At 44.1% G+C, this 20,148-nt stretch overlaps 1 protein-coding gene across 5 annotated transcripts in view; it reads right to left on the reverse strand.

The window, feature by feature from the left end:
* MYO5B (myosin VB) overlaps positions 1-20,148 on the reverse strand; it is a 171,949-nt gene that overhangs the window by 11,565 nt on the left and 140,236 nt on the right. For 2 of the 5 annotated variants that reach the window (XM_030005719.2, XM_030005718.2), the window contains 9 exons: positions 19,623-19,685; positions 13,144-13,395; positions 12,235-12,332; positions 7,296-7,373; positions 3,987-4,185; positions 3,060-3,153; positions 1,710-1,853; positions 436-587; positions 4-93 (listed from right to left, as the gene is read on the reverse strand). In XM_030005719.2, the coding sequence (XP_029861579.1) occupies positions 4-93; positions 436-587; positions 1,710-1,853; positions 3,060-3,153; positions 3,987-4,185; positions 7,296-7,373; positions 12,235-12,332; positions 13,144-13,395; positions 19,623-19,685 (1,170 nt within the window). The remainder of the gene's footprint in view (positions 1-3; positions 94-435; positions 588-1,709; positions 1,854-3,059; positions 3,154-3,986; positions 4,186-7,295; positions 7,374-12,234; positions 12,333-13,143; positions 13,396-19,622; positions 19,686-20,148) is intronic. The other 3 variants (XM_030005720.2, XM_030005721.2, XM_030005722.2) reach the window with 3 other exon arrangements.

The raw sequence follows: 20,148 nt of genomic DNA on the forward strand, positions 1-20,148 counted from the left end.
TACCGCGTCTCCGCTGTACTGCTTTAAACAGTGCAGGAGGCGACACGTATTGGCCAGCCAAAACGACGTCATCTGAAAATCATCGTTGTGTTTCTGGAGGAGCAAAATTAAAACATGTGAGACCCCCCTCTTCAGTGGGGGATGCTGGCATAGCGAGACCGTGTGATTTTGAGTTTCCCCACCTAGATTCAGGAAGCTGTCTCTCTGCAGATGGGCAGTATTAGCCATTTGTTCCCTGCAAACATTTTTTTTTTGTAATCTGTAAATGCAAGCAATTTTATTGCTAAGATCATAATTCTTGTTCTTCTAAAAAGGTAAGCTAGGAGAATGAGTGGGTTTGAAAATCACTACGAGAGCTGAATATCACACACTTTGACATGGTTATTACCATCATACACCACCTGAACCCCAAGACAAGAGAAAACAGACACCTACCTTCAGCACCTTCTTAATCCCGTTGATGGTGGAGGTGAGCAAGGAGTGCACTTTCTGGTCATCGTTGATGTAATCCGCGTGTCTGATGCACATGTAGAGGATGTAAGCAGGAAGGCAGGGAACAGTAGCAGACACTGCCTGGGGCTTGAGATCTAGAAGGTTTGGGTTGGTTTTTTGGTTGGGTTTTTTTTTTTTTTTTTTTTTAATTAAAAAAATCCTCTTAAAATTCACCAACTGCCAGGTGAAGCTGGGAACACCAAAGCTGGAGATGTACCCAGGCAAAGCCCTCTCCCCGCAGCCTTGGGGAAGCTGAGATTTCAGCTTGGCAACTTGCATCCCTCCCTGCAGCACGGACACAGAACCAGAGGTCCAACTGCAGGACAGACAGACCTGCTGGAGCCGGCCAAAGCAGAAGAGCCACAGCACTAGGGCTCGGGAGGGTAGCACTGTCTGCGCTGAAGTTTGACACACTATCCCATTACACCATACGGATGCACAGGTAGCACTAGATCTTCTTTGCCAAGTAAAAGCCTACCCAAGCAGCACACAAATAACCTTAGAAAAGCTCCCTGAAGCTTTCAGGAATACCTCTCACAGGTTATAAACACCCCCCCCCCCCCCCCGCCAAATGCATGACATAATAAATCACTCTTGCCCTCAAGATACTGAGTCCTAATGGCAGTTGTGGGAATTTGCAGCCTCTAAGGAAGAGCCTGTCCCATTAGGAGAACTTCAAAGACCAGAGCAATGGGGTAGCACTGCTCTTTGAACACTTCTTAGATCCTCACTAGACTCTGCTGGGGTTAGAGAGTGATGGTAAATACTAAGCCAGAGAAGCGTGACTTCTTTAACAGCAGTGAATAAGGGGATGCTGCAACAATTTTGATCAGACCTTCCAGCGTAAAAGAGCTCACAAGTCTGTTATTATCTCATAAACCAAACTACCTTTGTTTCATTGCTGCGCAAAATCCTCATGATCTAGCCTTTGCTATCTCCTCCCCATCTACTACCACATCATATGAAGCCCAGCAAGTTACTGCCTGCTCTAAAAACTACAGCCTCCTTTTTGCATTTTCCATTTTTTGCTGTCCCTAAGGATTCCACTCATGCTGGTCTACCTGCTTAGTACTGCGCTGCTTTACCTACCAAAATTGCCGTCACCACAAACATGCAGCCCCAGAAGGGATTCATTTGAGAAGACCTATTTGCCTATCTTGAGATCTCCCAGGCAAGAGAAGAAGGAGCCAGGCGCAGGAGCAGAGCAAGTTCCTCACCTGTAATGAGGTTTCGGATGAGGAGTGGCTCATCTTCTTTATAATATTCCAGCATGCCCTGAAAATCTTTCTCCTTCCTCTGGACGGCAACTTGCATGTTACGCTCATGCTGCCTCCTCTCCGCCGGTACCGTGACTTGTGATGCTGTGAAGAGAAAAGAGTAGGAAAGGTGGTACCTGGTGATTGACAGCTATTCACGTCCTCCATTGGCCTTACAGCAGACACCAAGTCAAAGCATTATATATTAAATTTCCAATAAAGTCATCAGCTTCAACAGACTTAGAAAAACATAAAGAACCAGGTCTTGAATTACTAGTCAGCAGTAGTTCTGACTCTGAATAAAAGAAAGTGCAAAAGTTGGACCTAAAGAGGAAAAGATGAAGTAATTTTTCATTTTCCAAGGAGCCAGAAGCTAGAAGGCAGTAACCCTATGGGAAGCTTTTTAGTGTATCATTTTCACAGAAGGGAAAAAAAAATAGCCAGGCAATGAAAAAATACCTAAGCATCACATCTTCTGGCTGGCTGTAAAGCTGAAGAACCGCAGTGGCACACCATTGAGCATTGTGCTTCTATAAAAGTTTAATAAAACAGGAGAGACCAGTGTGCAAGTACTGCAGTAAACAGCAGACTGCTGCATGCAAATCACACTGACAGAGACCAGCCTTGCTAGCCGTGGAAACCCTCCAATTATTCAGCTTAATTTCACTTAATGCCTAGTTTTCAAAAATTAGCTCATGAGAACAAGGTTATGTGATTAATCACGGCACCTCCAGAGAATGGGAAGCTCCTTCCATACAACACAGATGTCATACTTGTGGTGTTTTCTCATCAAGTAGAATATACATATATATTTTAATCCTAAGTGGTCTTAATTCCGCCTCAAAATTGCCAGATCAGAGCAGCTGCCTGCTAGCCACTGGTCTCCTCTCTATATCTCTGCTTGAGTCACCGCATTGACAGCAATGAAAGCAAAAAGGGTTCTTTAAATACCCTCCAAACCCTGGTACACCAAGCGTCAGAGCAACACCTCTAGCAAGCACTTGCCCTCCATCACTTCGCGGACACTCTTCCAAATTTGCCACGTTCAACCACATTAACGAGCTAAAGCTACAGCAGCACAGCTGTACTTGCTCAAAGACAGCCTAAGCATGACCCAGGACCTTCATCTGGACTTTCGGTTCCCTGCTGTCATGCCAACGATGAGCTCACTGCTAGTTCAGTGCCCAGAATGAGCAAAATCTTACTTTAATAGAAAGAAAAAGAGAAAAACCTGCAGCTCTCCAAGGCTGGCCAAAGAAGGGAAACCAGAGTGCTGTTCCCCACCCCAAAGTCTACCAACAGCCAAGTCACCTTCAAAATCCTGGACCTTCTTCATGTAAATCTTCAGCTGCTTCTTCAGCTTCTTTTCATTCTTTTCTAACTTCTCTAGCAATTCTTTAAGATCCTGAAAAACAGAAGATGCATTGGGTTAAAAAAAAAAATTAAATGCAAGAACAACTCCTTTCAGGTGAGTCTGAGGCTGGAGTCACTCGGCAGCCTGGTCTATGCACCACTAATGCATGGTGTGAGCATCCCGGTAGAAGAAGAGCCATGTTATTTCTGGATTGCTCAGAGAGACCCTTACCTACACTGCAAAGACTGTGGATGTTGCGTGCCTGCTTTTTCTAGAAGTAGCCTACACAGCAGGCAATACTCACAACACACCCCCAAAAGCATTTTTACTCCTGGCTGTTAATCATATTTAAATGGTTCCAACACTATTTAGATACTAGAGTTGTTGAGAAAGGCAAGAAAGCCCTCACCTGAACTTAGGAGGGGCCAATATTCACTCCAGACTTTGCACATAGATAGAGGAGGTGAGAAAAGGAAAATTTATGATCAGTCAGGATAACTCTTCAGAGTGGCAACTGCCCCCCACATCCCAGATAAATGCAAATAAGAAGAAAGGATTGTGTTGTCTTTGTACATAATTAAAGAGGATGAGGTCCCCAGCGACTTCAGCAATCTCATTTGGTAGGCAGTGCCACAAAGTAAGCAGGCTTAAAAAAAAAAAAAAAAAAAAAAAAAAAAAAGACCTAGGGAGTCACAAGAGTCCTAGCCACTGAACAACAGCTCAAAGCCAAGTACCAACACTCCCAAATGCACCAGTAGAAGATGGTGAAGGATCCTACAGAGAGTTTAAGTGGAAGATACCCCTTCACATTTCCTATCTCTTTTCTCTCAACCCATTTCTTTTCCCCTCTTCCTTAGGCTGTGTTTTCAAGTACAGCTTCTTACCAGATTTTCATTGGTGAGACGTGTAATTTCTTGCTGAAGTCCAAACTCCACCTGGGCCTCCGGAGACAGCTGCAGGGTCTGCAGGAAAGCCTGCTGCTGTTTCTCCAGCTCTTCTTGCATTGCATCCACCTGGTTTTTCAGAGCTTCTACCTCCTCCTCATGCTCTCTCCTCTGATCCTGGAGCTGTGCTTCCAGCAACCTGAGAAAAGGACCACATTGTAACCACCATTTAAGTTTAGATCCTTCAAAGTCAGCCAGCCTGGGAGATGTTCCCAGTCAACCTCCCTACAAAACTGACACACGCAAAGGCCTGCTTATGGCTATTATTGCCATATTAGTCTGTCGTTTGCTATACTGCAGATTAAATACTTTTGAAATTAGAGACATGAGATCAAAAGCTTGGGTTTGTTTTTTTTTTAAATAAAAGGGAGAAAAAAAAAATCCAAGAGCTCCCTATTTTCTGTAACTGTATCACAAACTTTACTCTTCCCATTGGCAAAAAGCAAATGCATGGCATAAAAGCAGTGCAGATAAACACCTGCAGGTTTTTTTTCAAAAGCTCAGCTTGAAGGGCATTTGTTCTTGTGCTCACCCGCTTTCAAACATCAGTTCTTACTCTTGAAAACTGAACTGCGTTGCAAATGACTCTGTTTGGCTGGACTACCACAGCTTTGCTACTGCTGGGAATTTCAAGGCAGAAAGAAGCTGAAACCCTTCATTCCTTCTAGTTGTTTGTAGAGCTGCTATTTATCTTTGCTTAAGAAGAAGTATATTCACATATATCTCAATTTTAATTCATAAACTACCTGCAGAAAACTATGCACAAGGCAATTCTCTGTCACCGTGATCAGTTCCTGCTCTCAGCGTTCATCATCACTCCTGACTTCACCAGGACTCTTAAGCAGGGGCAAAAAGACTTGTTTCCTTGTACTCCACAACATACAAATACTAACACCATGATACACAGCTGACAGAAGTCACCAAAATCAGCCCTTCTCCCACTTTTAGGTGGGTACCCAACTTTTTTTCTCCGATGATTTGTCCCGCCACCCTCTCCTACCCTCCTTTCCCTACCGCACGTCTCCTTCCAGCCCTGCCCTGAGCCCTGTGCACAAGGACAACCCTGGGGTGGGGGGAAATGCTGAGCTAAAGGGCAAGACATTTATTTAGTCCATTAGCTAGCCATTTGCTAAAACCAGAATACCTTCATAAATCCAGTGGAAGAATGATTCATCACCAAGATGTTAACTGCCCTCCTGCACACACCCATGCTGATGAGGATGCTGACAAACCTGGCAAGTGACACAATAACTGATTTCTTTAAGGGTATCCCCTACCCTCTGCTAAATGGAAATCTCATTATCCCATCAGCTCTCTCCAGAAGCCTGAAATAAGTGACTCCAGAAGGGATGAGGACTCTGAGAAAAGGGTATCAAGCCACAAACTGCAAAGTATTAGTCCCAGACTACACAGGGCGATGGTGACAAGGAGGAGGAATGACCCAGAGGGATATCCAAGCCCACGTCCTGAGCTGTAACTCGTGGATGTGCTCTCCTGGGCAGAGCTACGGACAGCCACACACCGGGCTCAGGGGCTTCATCTCTTCTGGCATCGGATCCAAACAGCAATCCTCAAAGATGAGGAAGATTCTGGTGTCAATAGCTTAGCATTTACCCAGGACATGCACAGACACGGAGCTGTGCCAGTGGGGAAAAAAGCTACAACTCCGTTGGGTCCACTGGGAAATTCATGGACATTCACACCTGTGAACTGTTTCCCTGCAGGAACAGTTAAGCATGGGGTTTTTTTATTGTTTTGTGGGGGGGGTTTTTTGTTGTTTTTTTGTTTGTTTGGTTGGTTGGTTGGTTTTTTGTTTTTTTTTTTAAGGCTTGTATAAAAGAACACATGCTTTCTGTGGAAGATTTCTGGATGAAAAGCATTAGTCGTTTCCCAGTTTGGTTTTTTGTTGTTGTTTTTACAAGATCTAAACAACCCAATCTCTACTCCCATTTTCTAGCAAAAGTTAGAAGAGGATATTTTCCAACTACAGAAACGTGGCCAATAATGCACTTAGCCTCATAATCATGTTGTCAGGAGTTTTATTCTTAATAGGCTTGGAAAATACAGGCCCACCATGAAATAAGTATTAAGTACTTAATTTTAATTTTATTTCTTCACATGGGTTCAGATTAACCGTGAGCCACCCTCAGAAAAACACACTCCTTCTACAAACTTGGGTTCCTACGTTGCTTTGAAAAACAAATTAATCATCCATGGTATTTTTCCTGTTATTGTCTGGTTTTACTCTGATCCCTCTAGATGTGACTGCTTTAGACTACTTGATACAAAAGTTTATTTTAATTTTTCCTCTCTGTAGTGTCCTTAATCAGCTCATTTCATCTTTTTTTAAAAATCATATATATATATTGGAGCCTCATAACCACCCTGCAGGAGAGCACAGACTGATTAACATTTAATTATCAGCTCTTCCAAGCACCAGCTTGAACCACGAGAAGAATCCAGGAGTCCTTCTGCCTTGCTTTAATCTCCATTTGTGTTTCTAAACGTTCATCAGCTTGGAGATGAGAGATCATTACAGAATCACCAGCATCTCCAGGAGATACGGAGGTTGCAGGTACAGCCCTGGTGTGTCCCGCTGAGATATTTGCCGACCAGAGCAGGACATGGGGAGAGCTGTGGAAGGATAGCACTGTGTGTCCACAACGCACCTTCCTCCTTGTACCTACAGGCAACACGTGGATGGGAGCGCACAATCCCCAGGAGCATGCAAAGCAGACAGGGTTGCAATACAAGCACAGGGACTCCACTTCTGACATGTCAAGGATTGGGAGAAAACGCTACCTTAGTGCAATTAGGAAAAAAAAAAATATCTAACATGTTTTTGTTTGTTTGTTTTGGCTTCCTGGAGATTACAGCTTCCCAACACCTTTATCACACAATTTCCCGTTAATGTAACATAATTCTTACTGAATCACAGCTCAGGCATTAGTACAACAACCACCATCAGCAATGCCCAATTAGAATCGCAACGACTCCTCTGAAAATTAGAGGAGGCTCTCAATTCCTCCAGTTTGGATATCCTACCTCTGGTTGCTCCCAGAGAGGACAACGGGTCCTATAGAGGACAACGGGTCCTATAGAGGACAACGGGTCCTATAGAGGACAACGGGTCCTATAGAGGACAACGGGTCCTATAGAGGACAACAGCAGAGGAAGAGAAAGAAACAAAAGGGCAAGCAAAAGGGAGAGAGGGGAGAAGCAGCAGTGGGGAAAAGAAAAGTGTTTGACCTGGCAACTTGCTTTAAACCTTGATAAGCCAAGCCGAGCTCTCCATCTTCATTGAGATACCCCCAGTCCTCAGTCTTGCTAGAAATAAAGGACAGAAAAAGGAAACAAGAGGACAGAGAAAGACAAAAGGTCAATTGCAATAGAAGGGGGAAAGGTGCCGAACCCTCGTTAATTTAATTTTATTTTTTTAAAGCACACTTTCATTACATTGTATTTCCTTTTCCACCGTGCCTTGGTTGTGCCTCCTACGACACCCCGGGCTGCTAGTGGAGCTTCTCCTCCCTCCCCAGCCGTGAAACGCATCCTCGCGCAGCCCTTTCCTCCCCAACCCACGGCAGCCAACACAGGAACCCAAAATCATTCAGGTCGGAAGGGATCATCGCAGATCACCCAGTCCAACCTCCTAGCAGGTTATCATCGTTCCTGAGATGTTACTGTTTCTACCAAAAAGTCCAACTCCTGGAGATCAGAGCCTGAGTTTTCATTTCTGTAAGACTAAACTGTTTCCCATTTAATTGCAAGGAAAAGCTGGCAAGCCCACGCCACATCAGCTAGCTCAAATCCTCATTAAAACCTTATGCTTAAAAACCAGGGAGGAAAAACAAGGGCCACGAGAGATAAATGAGAGAGCAGAAGTCAGCACAAGGGGTAAGGAAGAGCTGTCCAAACACAGATGGGGTAAAATGAAAAGCAGAGTCATTCTTAGCAGCTCCCTACAGGCTTCCTTGCTTCCCACGCAAAAAAAAAAAAAAAAAAAAAATTTAACTATTTTTGAGCTGGAACAGCCCACATGCACTTCCAACCCGCAGTGCAAACATAACCTGACCCCACTGTTCATTGCATCCTGACAGCTTGAACAGCTCACGCCTCGTCCAGACCTTCTGTGCTCTGGCACATCTGACTAATAAGACATTTTTAAGACAAGTTTCTCCATTTCCTTCCTTCTGCAGCAGTTTCCACTGGTCTAAAATAAATTCTCTTCCTTCTACTTCAGTCGGGGGTCTCCTCAATCATCAAGTCAAACACATCAGCCCTTCCTTGGAGCAACCTTTGGTCCAAACACCCCTTGGATGTTTGTTTCCTCGCACCCATATGAGATCCAATCTTCTCCGTACCCATCCAGGCAGAAAAATACCCAGAAAAGTCTCATCTCACTTTAATACTAAAAGTTTCCTTTTAACAGGTGGTTTGGGTTTGGTTTTGGTTTTTTTTGGGGGGTGGGGGGTTTAAAGTTATAAAAGGCAGGAAACTAATTTATCTTCCTTAATGAGGTGTTGAACACATTACAAATGAGTGATGGGAGCTGGTCAACCTGACCAGGAACAATTGCTACAGCGAGATTTTACTTGGCTTTGACGTGAGTTAGGAAACAGTTTTTCTTTTTGGAAATAATAATAAAAACAACAACAACAAAGCCTGCTTAATATACTATTAATCTTTCAGAAAAAAGAAGAACCAAGCCAACATGCATCTCGTATTTTGAAAAGAGGTGCAGCAGATGCCATTCCCTGGCAAGGAAAGTGCTGCATATTTAAAGGAAAAAGTACAAGTTTTCTATAGCAAATTTTCACATGAGGAAAGCAGTGAGAACTGTGGCGGTGCAGCACTACCACAAAAGGACTCAAGAAGTGTCTCACCACTGCAGACAACTGATACATCCCTTCCATGCTGGTGTACGAGCATGGCATTTCTCAGACGTAGCAAAACAGTTCAGGCATTAACATTTGGAAAATTCATCTGTTAAAGCCATATGTATGAATTTAAATTAAAACCTTGTTTTTACCCCATACATGGCAGGTTTCCAGAAGGGCCTGTAGGCTGACAGATACAGGGAGATTTCTTTGTCTGATTTGGGTAAATTTCTTAGTAAGGTTGTTTTTTTTTGTTCAGATAATCTCAACAGAACATGTACTTAGGCACTGAAAACCAAGGAAAAAAAACCCCAAACCAGGAAGGATCCTCACTGTTTATTACATGTCAGTAACCTGGGAAATCTCACACGATCAGCAGCATTTTTAAGAGATGCATTTTCCTGGATAACTTCATTTAAAAAATAGCTTTCCTTCCTTTTTTCATCATATGCATTGTGGTAAATGAAGAAAGCAGCTCAAGAGGGTGCCATTATACTAAGATAAAACTACCCCGGGAAATAAGCATTCAGCCTGCGTCCATCAACACAGCACTGACTCAGAAATCATTGAGATCCCCTTCTCCCAGAAGTTCATATTGACCAAGACATTAAAAGTCAATAGGGGTCCTTTCAAGCTAATTAGATTAATTAGTATGTGCCAAAATAATTTCCTAAAATGCTGGGTAAATCTTTCTCTCAACTAAGGCTGAAACGAGTTGAAAGGGCATGACTCAGCCTCATTTCTCCTTTATCCTTATCTTGGAGGTACGGGTCTGGGGGAGCGGCTGGCAACCTGCAGTTGGCAAACTGCCTCCATGAAAGGGAGAGAAATTCCTGCCCAAATGCCTCCCTCCCTTCCTCCAAGTAGCTTAAGGGAGGTGCACACATACCAAACCCCAGAGATGTTAATTTTAGCATCTTCAGATAATTATCATCTCTTAATAAAGAAGAAGGGGCATTTCATTTTCAAACACAGATATGCTGCCTTTTTTTTTTTTTTTAATTAAATGGAAAACTAATGCACATCACAGATTAGATATACGACAGAGTGGGAAGCAGTGATAAGAAGAGACACATTGGAGAGTGGTAAGGAGAGATATGAACCTTTTCCTTGTGATGGCCTCTTCCAGCCGCAAAAGCATCCTCCACATGAAGCCAGCATCAGCCCTTCACTTAACACTTGCAACTGCAGGTGGGACTTACCCAGCAGAAAAAAAAGCCACATACTGTACAGAAATCACTTGGAAGTTAATCACAGAAGTTAATTTCAAAGACTAAGCCTGATGTGCTTTGAGCTGCCAGGTTATTATCTCTAACATCATCACCTGGTCTTTTGTTGGCTCTACATTTCCACCAAGATCAAACAGGCTTGAAAGAAAGATCCCAAGAACTGAAACAGGGAACAAAGAGCCTACCTAGCTTTACATTCAGTTATTGAAGCAGAAAATTAGCTGGAAACTAACTTGATGCTTTTCCCTTTAGCAGCTGAAAGTCAGCAAGGTGGGGGGGGGGGGGGGGGGAGGAAAAGAAAAAAAGCTGAGTTCACTGCATTTATAATTCAAATTTCCCCTTGACCTGGCATCAAAGGGCCTTCCCCCAAGAACGGTGTGGAGAAAGACAATCACTACGTGGGCAGGGTTAGCAGCACCTGGCAGTTTTTCCTGTTTTCCTCCTGCTGTATTTAAAAGTCCTGGATTATACAGACAGAGAGTGAGTAAAAAGGTCTATCTCCCACCAAAATAAAGCCATGCTCCGTCCCCAGCCTAAGCAGCTAAGACATGATGACTTCAAGCTAGGAGTGACCCATGGGCGGACCATGGCTTTAACACACCAGTCGGACTGGACTGGTGGAAGAGCATCCAACTCGGTTAGAAAATGCCCACAGAATGAGAGGTATCAGAGTAAAGAGAAATGGGAGTGCTTCTTGCAGCACAGGTGGGAGAAAAAGTGGCTCTTGCTTATTAATCCCACTTCAGAATTGCAATCCCACCAGAAAAGCTTTCCATTAAAGTACTTATTGATCAAGATTAGAAAGAGAAAGCAGTTTTATTTCTCATGTTGACACACTTAGGCACAGAGCTGCGTAAGTACGAATGCAAATTTATGCTGGGGGGAGGGAATGTTGATTTATATCCACAAATACAATAATCCAATGCTCCCCGAGTGTTTGTTTTCATCTGTTTTATTGCCATTGACTCCAGCCTACAGTTTATAAACCAACCCAATATACAAACAAATGCACAGGGAACCATATAACCGGGAAGCTGGTCGTGATTAACGAGCCATTGGATAAATCACTGCTGAAAATCAGGGTGATAGTTCATAGAGCTACTGCTATTGTAGTACAAGAGACAAGCTCCAGCCAAGCTTCATATGAAAGGTAGACGAGAGAGGTAATAGGAAACTGAGCCTGGAGACTGCAGATTTCCCCTCCCAAATCTCAAGAGGCCAAAAAACACCAAGGCCTGATCACATGAACTCCTTAAACTGCAGCTCACCTGTGCAATGGCAAGGAAAGAGATTTATACACTGTGGAAAACTAGCTCATTGCAGCATTTTTCATTATTTCTGTGTTTGATTCAATCCTCCCTGCAAAGTTGTTAAGTGTGGAAACCAGAAAGGCTGAAGAAGGACCGGAGTGTCCTGGCAGGCTGAGTGAAAGTGGACAACACGCACTCCAGAATGGCCAAATATCGATTACTACTGGGGACCAGTGATATGACCTGGTCAGACGCATGCCCTTGGAAAGCAGCAACTCATACTTTGACTCCCAACTCCTTCACCAACACCTGAACACAAACTAACCATCCCTACATGTGCAAGCTCGAAAATGCAGTTTAGGGAGTAAACCTGTGCCCGACAATGGGATTTTACATCCTATACCATTGCCCACACTCCAGGAGAAAGTTGAAAGGAAGTAAGAGAAAATCCACAGAATTCATTAAGTGACCAAAAAACACACCTTGCAGAAGGAAACACACTGAGCCCCATTGATTTACTGACAAAAAGGTGATGTTTAAATCAATCTTATCACCTCTACTGCAGGAAGGGCAGAAATTTCATCAGCAAGTTCACTTCAGGAAAGGAAATATTCAATGGCAACAAACTGAAAAAAGACAAACGCTAGTCCTGATGTTACAAGACATGCATCTTTGACCCCATCTTTATGGCCCATCCTTGACCCAAGGTCCAGAACACAACCCAGAAGTTGGTAACTCTCTGAACCATGTTGTTAATTTTGGTGTGGATCTCATTTCTCACACTTTGGTCAGCCCCTCCTGCTGCTGGAAAAATTTGGGCCACACTTACCGGTTCGTCTCGCACATCCCCTGGTAGGCTTCAATCGCGTCCTCCTGATCAATGTGCTTGTCACTGTTCGGCCAGCTGGCATTGGTAGTGATGCTTTCCTAAATACAACATGCAAAACACAGCAGCATGACATCCTGCACATCTCTTCCTGTCTTTCAAAGTTCCTGATACCGAACAACTCCCAACCATCCTTAAGAGAGCTTCCTCGGGGCATCCATCAGACTAGAGTGTTTCTACGAATTCATACGCATGCAAACAGACAGCAATGGACATTAGGAGATGGAAGGAGGATGCAGTGAGCCTGGGAGGGAGATAAGGGCCAGGGGGGCGGTCTGAAATACAAACCATACCAAAACCCCAAGGAATGATAAGGTAGTGAATTAAAAAGCCCAAATGAGAGTTTTCAGAAAATGTACTCTTCCATCAGCACAGGCTCTGAACAAAAACCCCTCAAACAACTGTGATGGGACAGGCTCTCTTCTTGCCTACACACCAGCAGAAACACGTTACAGCTGCACCAGCATCAAGTGAGCAGAACCTGGTCCAGAAGCTCTTTCTCCTCACCCCGTTTCCTTACAGAATAAGCCAGTTGTCACAAACCATCACCAGGAACATCTCAGACCACCACACCTTGGTGCAGGGCTGGAGAAGTTGTTCTTTGGTGTGAGCTGGCTAGACCTCATCGGGTATGAGGTCAAGCACCTTACAGCAGTACAGACCACCACGGGACGTACAGTCCTGGGCTGTCTCAAATGATGTAATGGACTATATCTTATCCATAGGCAGAACCTCCTATAACCTCCCCACACCGTCCTGCCACCCAGAGCCTACCAAAGCAGAAATGGCATCGCTCAGGCAGCCAGTGAATTTACAGCAACAGAACGGGAAAAGGAAAAGAAAATCCATTACCCTCTCAATTACCATGTTTTTCCCTGTCTCTTTTTGCTGGGCTGCCTTCATAATCTGTGTCCTCAGGATGAGCACCTCTTCCTTCCGCACTTCCAACTCCTCGTTGGCTGATTTCAGCTGATTCAGTAAGAGGTTATAACTGTCTTGAATATCGTTGGATGAGTTGTTCTGGGTTGCTCGGTCTGCGATAGCCTTCCTCAGCTCATTAAGTTCATTTTTCAGCTTCTTGTTCTCTGACTCCAGCTCTTGCCTCTGGAAAATACCAAGCCATTAACCAGTTTAGATAAGCTGTCTTGCAGTGCCTCATCCTTTTCTGAGATGCCTCTAAGGTAACTTGATTGCTGATGATCACAGCCAAACGATCAATTCACGCCAGAATCTGGATTTTGCTGCCAGTCCAGCCATGTGTTGTTCAGAAAAGATTTTTGCTGTAATCAGTAGCCTGTTGCTATTTAATAGCAACACTACGGGGTGACACAGGGGAGAGTTTTTATTTGTTGACACTATTTTTAAACACAAAAGTAAGCTGTTAGAGAAGCCAAACACTTTTGTTTCTTCTCCACCCCTTTTCCTTCTCAATCAAGAAATCACCACAAACCCCACAATGTTTAGCTCATCTTTCATATTCATTAGATAAGCTGGAAGATGTTGATTTACATGACCCTTCATCATGGCAGGCAGCCCATTAGGTGAGCTATGGCTTTCTGAGTTCCCACTACGGCTTGTTTTCTCATATGTTTTGTAATTACCCCACCCCGCTGCAACCTTTGCAGTCGGAGGATTTTCTCGCCCTGACATCTCATCAGCTGCTGGCATTTGAAGGCAGGGGCAATACTGTACAAGTTTGACATCACCTGCTTCTCCTGAATAACGATGCATGAGCACTGCCGTGCTCGCCAAGACAACCGAAGGGCTTGTTTGCTTTTGCATGACAGTAGAAGACAGAAGAATAAAACTCTGGCAGGTTAAGAAAGCCTTTGTTTCAGTATTTCACCATGAAGCAGCTTGTAACCCCGCATTTGGCAGCTCTCCGCCAGCACCCAAAACCCACCTGGAGCATCCCAGCTGGGTCAGGAGCTGCTTTGCTCCTGTGGATGGGGCAGTCCTTGCCACGGGTCACAGCTGGGCAGCAGAGCCAGACCCCCAGGGTCCTGCTCACGGCCCAAATCCCAACAGCCCACCTTCTCTTTGCACCAGATTCTCCATCACCAGCTGCTGCGTGGTGGCACCCGGGACTGCTCCCTCCTGTCCGTATGCGCCCAGACAACACCGAAACCCAACGGGAACATCATCCAGCCATCGCATGGCAAAACCAGAGATGCCTCCAAGCGAGCTGACAAAGTCTGGTGTCTGACTGATTTGGGGTCAGCTCTTTCCTAGGGACTAACCCCCATCCCTGTGGATTCTCTGGTGTCTACAATAGCACGAGCTCTTTCCCCCTCTGAGATCCAGGTGCTTCCTTCTCCCCGCTACCTTTTGACCCTTTCCACAGCTTTCTTTTACGATCCCTCTTATCTATGGGATATCTGCTTCATTATCAGCTTTGGCTGATGCAAACTAATGAATCTGAAAATGGCTAGGGGGGGATGGGGGCAATTTATACAATTTATACAGTGTGTAGCTAGCACAGCTGTGTAAACCTCGTTTCCATAGGAAACGGGTGTTGTAATTATAAATGCTTACAAATTATAAATAGCATGCCTTATCGCAGCCGAGGTGTGAACAGAATAGCTGATCTGGCATCTGGACAGCCAGCATACTCCTAGCTGAACAAACACCATCACTAATGGAGCATATTCAGGTACTTTATACCATCTCTCATTATTAAAAAAAAAAAAAAAAAGAATAAGAAATGCATTAGATCCAGCAATTCCTCCACATCCACGTTAACCACAGCTCAGCAGAGGGAGTGTATGAGACACTGGCTTTTCTGTATCTGTTTTGTACAACAGGAGTTTGAAAAGCATGCACGCAGTGGGGAATCAATACCAAACTGGGTTTAACTCTTCTTGCCACGTGGCTGAAGCATTGACTTGCTTTCCACTCTTTTCTGATCATGCTCAGAGACAGGTGAAGGGTAAGAAGAAAGCAATTAAGTGCTTTTCTGCAGAAGTGGCTCTTCCGTGATTTTTGTTATTTGCTGGATAAGACCCCTGCTTTTCTCCCCCCCCCCCCCTTTTTTTTTGTCTTTTTCTTTTATCCTTTTCTTTTTTTTTTTTTTTTTTTTTTTAAATGGGTCAGCCACACTGCTAACTCCAGGGACTGGTCGTACCAAGCTGTGCTCTGATTAGAAACGAAGCCAGGAAGATCAGGAAAGAAAGTTATAACCAACAACCCCACTCCAAGAGCTCAAGCCCTGAACTCCTTTCAGAGTTTACAATTAAATTAATTCCCTAATCCTTCTTGGTGGATTTTGGGCATGAAGCAATGTTAAAATATCTATAGACATGGGTGAGATGCCTATCGTCCCCTGCCCGTACACCCTTTTTGCACCAGCATCAGTGATGGCAGAGCAGAAGCTAAAATAAAAAGCTCTGAATGCGGAAAGGGAGATTTCTACTTGCCCTGTCACAAATGCTCTTTCTTCAGCATAGTCCAATAGCGCTGATTTATTTGACAAGTTATACCGCCAGAAGATCCTAAACTTGAACTTGCACTTGTCCCAACACATACAGAATTATGGAGGTGTGAAAGGAGTACCCAAGCACTAACGGTGATGGAAATAGCCTCACTCTTTAGGAAGGGGCTTATATAGCAGTGCTGGGTGAAGCATGAGCCTGTGTAAATCAGAGGTTAGCACTGCCATGCCAGGAATTTGCCCTCTTTTCTATTTCTGGTTCTCGATAGGAAAAGAAAATAAAATCCTCTAGAAGCTCATTTTATAATGAGCTGCCAAGGCTAAGGGATGAAACAAACATCCCAGCTATGCGAAGAGCAAGAAATCAAATCACGCATTGTGCTCCTGCTAGGAACACAAAGTCAGGGCAAGGACTCCTTGGTGCTTTCACTCCCACTCCCACTCGGCCAGCCTGAAAAAACAAGCTGGAAAAATACATTTTTCCCTGGGGAACTTTTTGTTGTGCAGGCATGGCTCAGGGACATGTCTCCCACCAGGGAGATGTTTCACATCCCTCCAGCCCTGCTTCATGGCTAAGCATACACCTGGCTGGGCATATTTTGGGACAGCATCGACTGAAAACTCTATTTATCCATTACAAAGGACGCATAATTTATGCCTGATGTAAATATATCAGTGTTAGCCCAAGTTTCTCACATTTCTTTGCAGCGTTACAAAAAGAAACAACCAACCCTTACCCAAATGAGCCTCTCCAAGGAAAGACTGTGCCTCACTCACTTCCCTCCATCAAAATTTGCACCAAGAACAGGCTCCCCACCAAAAGCTAATCCCAAAGGCAAATCCCTGCTGTCATGGGTGCCATGACAATACAGGACAATTAGACCTAGACACAAAGCTGGATGACAGCAGACACCTATGAAGTAGCAGACCACGTGCCGGTTGCAAAAACCAAGCCTGCACGGCCACCCACTAACACCCACACCTTGTATCGTCCTGCTCGAGGCGCTGTGCATGTCAAAAATATCTTGAACGGGACCCAAAAGCAAACAGAAGGCAGTGAAGACTCAGGTCACAAAGCACTGAACAAGACCCAGAAACATCCTTAACCCCCAACAAAACCTGCTCTTCAGCAATAACGATATTTATTACATTTACCCAAACGGGTATTTGTATGCATTATTTTAAAATAAATATATTTACATTTGTACTGCTTATTGTATTTATAGATTTATACTTAGATTTATCCAAACCATACCCCGAGTCATTCATGACCTTAACCAAGCATCTCTTCCCCTACCCAGTGCAACACTCCTACACCACAATGAACTGTTCAGCTGCACCAGTAACAGTTTTCACACCTCACCTGGGTCAAAATTCATATTCGTTTCAGGGAAATACACTTGTTTCTGAAGAGACACTGCAGCCACCTTTCTAAAACCTTCCAAAACCTTTCTAAACTGGCTAAGGAGTCTGAGTTTCCAGAAGATAGTGCATCAGTGGTGCATCAAAGCCAACATCCCTTCCTCCTCCGTAAGCTGGTATCTCACGGACCATTCAAGAGCATCCACAGGAAGAGTTTGCTGCGTGTAAGCTTTTAGACACCTCCGCCTAGTTCTTCAAGATAAAGACTTTTTAAGCTGGCAAAAAGGAAAAATAAATGTAGTAACACAAGACTCTTGAAGGAGCCAGAGACTGTATAAATATTTGAGATACAAATTCGCAGGAGAAATAGAGAGAAGAGGAACTTTGTTATAGTCACAGAAGCAGCTGTCATGGGGGAAGGAGGGAAAAGCAGCACTCAAAATCAGCAGTAAGTCACTCTTTCACTGCAGATGGAGACTTTAGGCAGTGTCCTATATTCAGAAGTGGGGAAAACACCAGTGTGCTGTATTTGTCTTTTTCAGTGGTTCCTCTCAGGCCAACCCACCTATAGGGAACACAAAATCCCTTCCTTTAGGACTAAGGGTTGCCTCTCACTATAGCATTTGAAGCATTTGCTCCTCGGTTTTCACAGGGACCTCAGCTCCTCCTGAGTGACATTCACCCAACATGCCAGTACCCAAAATATCATGTGCTACAGCTGGTCCGTGCAGGCCTGCACTGCGTTAAAGCAAGCTCTTAGACCTGGTTGTTCCTTGTTGCAGCCCTCAGCTCATTTTCCTGCAACTCCAGCAAGGACCTCGTGCTGGAGAATCCTTAAAGAGAAACTCTTGTTTTAGTGCAATGCCACTAAAAACTAACCCTGAGATGTGTTTCCTTGCAAGTTAGTTTTCCACCTATATTTTAGGCTAAAGGTTAAATAATCCTGCTTTTTTTTGTAACACGTGCTACCTATTCTTATGAAATTGTGTTAATAGAGAGTTATTAAAGTTTGTTAGATATGTAGGAACACGTACGTTAGGAATGCAGAAAGTAGGAAAATCCAAAATTAATATTTCCATCCTGAACTTCCTGGGTTCAAACTTGAAGAAAACACAATTTTTGAACCAACACAGAAGTCAGAACTGCAGCAGCCATTTAAGAAGGTGGCAGTTCTCATCTGCTGGGTTTTCCCCTTCCAAACTGCAACTTCACTTTGCTTTACAAGGTCAAGAAGCTTAAAACTTCCATAGCCATGTTTAACCAACTGGAAGATACTTGGGCAATGATCTTAAAGCTCCTGCCACGCTTCTACTCCAATGGGCTGTGCAGAGGTACTAATGAAACTCAGCAGGGTTTCCCTCAATCACAAAGAGCTTGTCTAGCAAGCGCAACAAAAATATCGTGCTTAGAGACTAAAAAACTAGCTGGATGAAGTGCCAGAAAAAGCTACTGCTAGAGGTGTGCTCTTATTGAGGGTTGAACATACACGCTTTCTGTCTCTAATTTCTGCTTTTTTGCATCCTTCTGAGGAGATGATGATTACCCTTATGGTTCCCTTCCAACTCAAGATATTCTATGATAGCAAAAAATAGGTATTACTACTGTCAGATGGTTTAGTATGATGTTATCCTGGCTAACATATATTCCTCTGGATTTCTCAGCTGTATTGTGATATTTGTTAAGGTGACAGGGAGAGAAGGAGCATCTGAAATGTAAGTCTGCACTACCAAAAACCAAAGCAAACAAACAAAAAAACCCCTCCTTACAAAGCCTATCCCAGAAATAGGTTTTCCAAGGATGAGCAGGACATAAGAATTGGCCCAACAGTCAAGACCAGAAGTATTTGGGTACAGTTAAAGCAGGAGGACACAATCCACACAAGCTGTGACAGGAGTCTAACAGGTTTCGGTCAATCTGTATATCATAGGGAGAAAGTGATGGGGGGAGAACTGTAAGGATTTAGAGCTTGGGGACAAGATGAATTGCAGGGTAGGGCAATAGCTGGGAAGACAGGGTGACTATGCTCAGCCAGCACTGCCGCTGAGAGGTGGAGGCTATTACTGCAATGCACGCAGCAGTTTTATTTGGTTTTGACCCAAGTGGCACCTTGGGAATGCAAAGAAAGCGGACAAGCAGAGTTGGAGCCTGAAACAAGAAATACATTGGGCTTCAGCCATGAGAATTCACACCTACTGCAGAGCAAACTGCTGAGACCTGCAGTGTCATGTCAAAGGAAACCCAAGAAAGTCCCAAAGGGAATACGTGCAGTAGAAAAAGCACCCTTCACCATAAGTGGGCTTGTTACTGCTATGGATGACTCAGAAACAGGTAGCCCAGCGCAGAACAGATGTTGCCCCAGAGAGAAACATCTGTGAGCCCACCCCAGGCACCGATGGGGAGCTACAGCTTTCCAACTGCCATCTCTAATCATCAGAGCCGATTACAGGAGGTTTTGGGTTATTAACACATTCAGACAATTTGTTTGGGCTGTTGGAGCCATGCAATAGATTACAGCACTAAGTCGGAGCTCCTCACTCACCTTCAGACTGTTGTATGCAAAATCTTCATGGTCCGAAGTCACTTCAGTCTTCATTTCAATTACCTGCATGGATTAAAGAGATAAGTTAATATTTAAAAGCAGCCAGAGGAACTGGCACATGGCACAGGATGGCTAGGCACACCTCCATCAACAGCCAACCCTGCCAGCCAACTCAACCATAATAATGTTATTAACTGGCATTAGACGGAGTCCCAGCAACACGTAGCAGGGCAGGGACTGCTTCAGAAGGAAATGGTTTCATCTCTTATTATCTTGACAACTGTGGCTCACTGCAGCTCTCAAACAATGACAGTCATTAAGGGAACAATCTTCAACATAGCGGTTGGGAAGCAGGTTTTTAATCTGCCTCTGTAGCAAGGATGAGAGGCTGGGGAAGTTTCCTATTCCATGTATTTCCTGCAAATTGCTAGAGGTGATCAGTAAGAATATCTGGTGAAGCAAATAATTACTGTGGATTATTTTGTCGAGTCTCTTATTGCATTTGTCAACAGACACTGATCTCACA

The sequence above is a fragment of the Aquila chrysaetos genome, chromosome Z (assembly GCF_900496995.4).
Source record: "Aquila chrysaetos chrysaetos chromosome Z, bAquChr1.4, whole genome shotgun sequence".
Classification (NCBI taxonomy): domain Eukaryota; kingdom Metazoa; phylum Chordata; class Aves; order Accipitriformes; family Accipitridae; genus Aquila; species Aquila chrysaetos.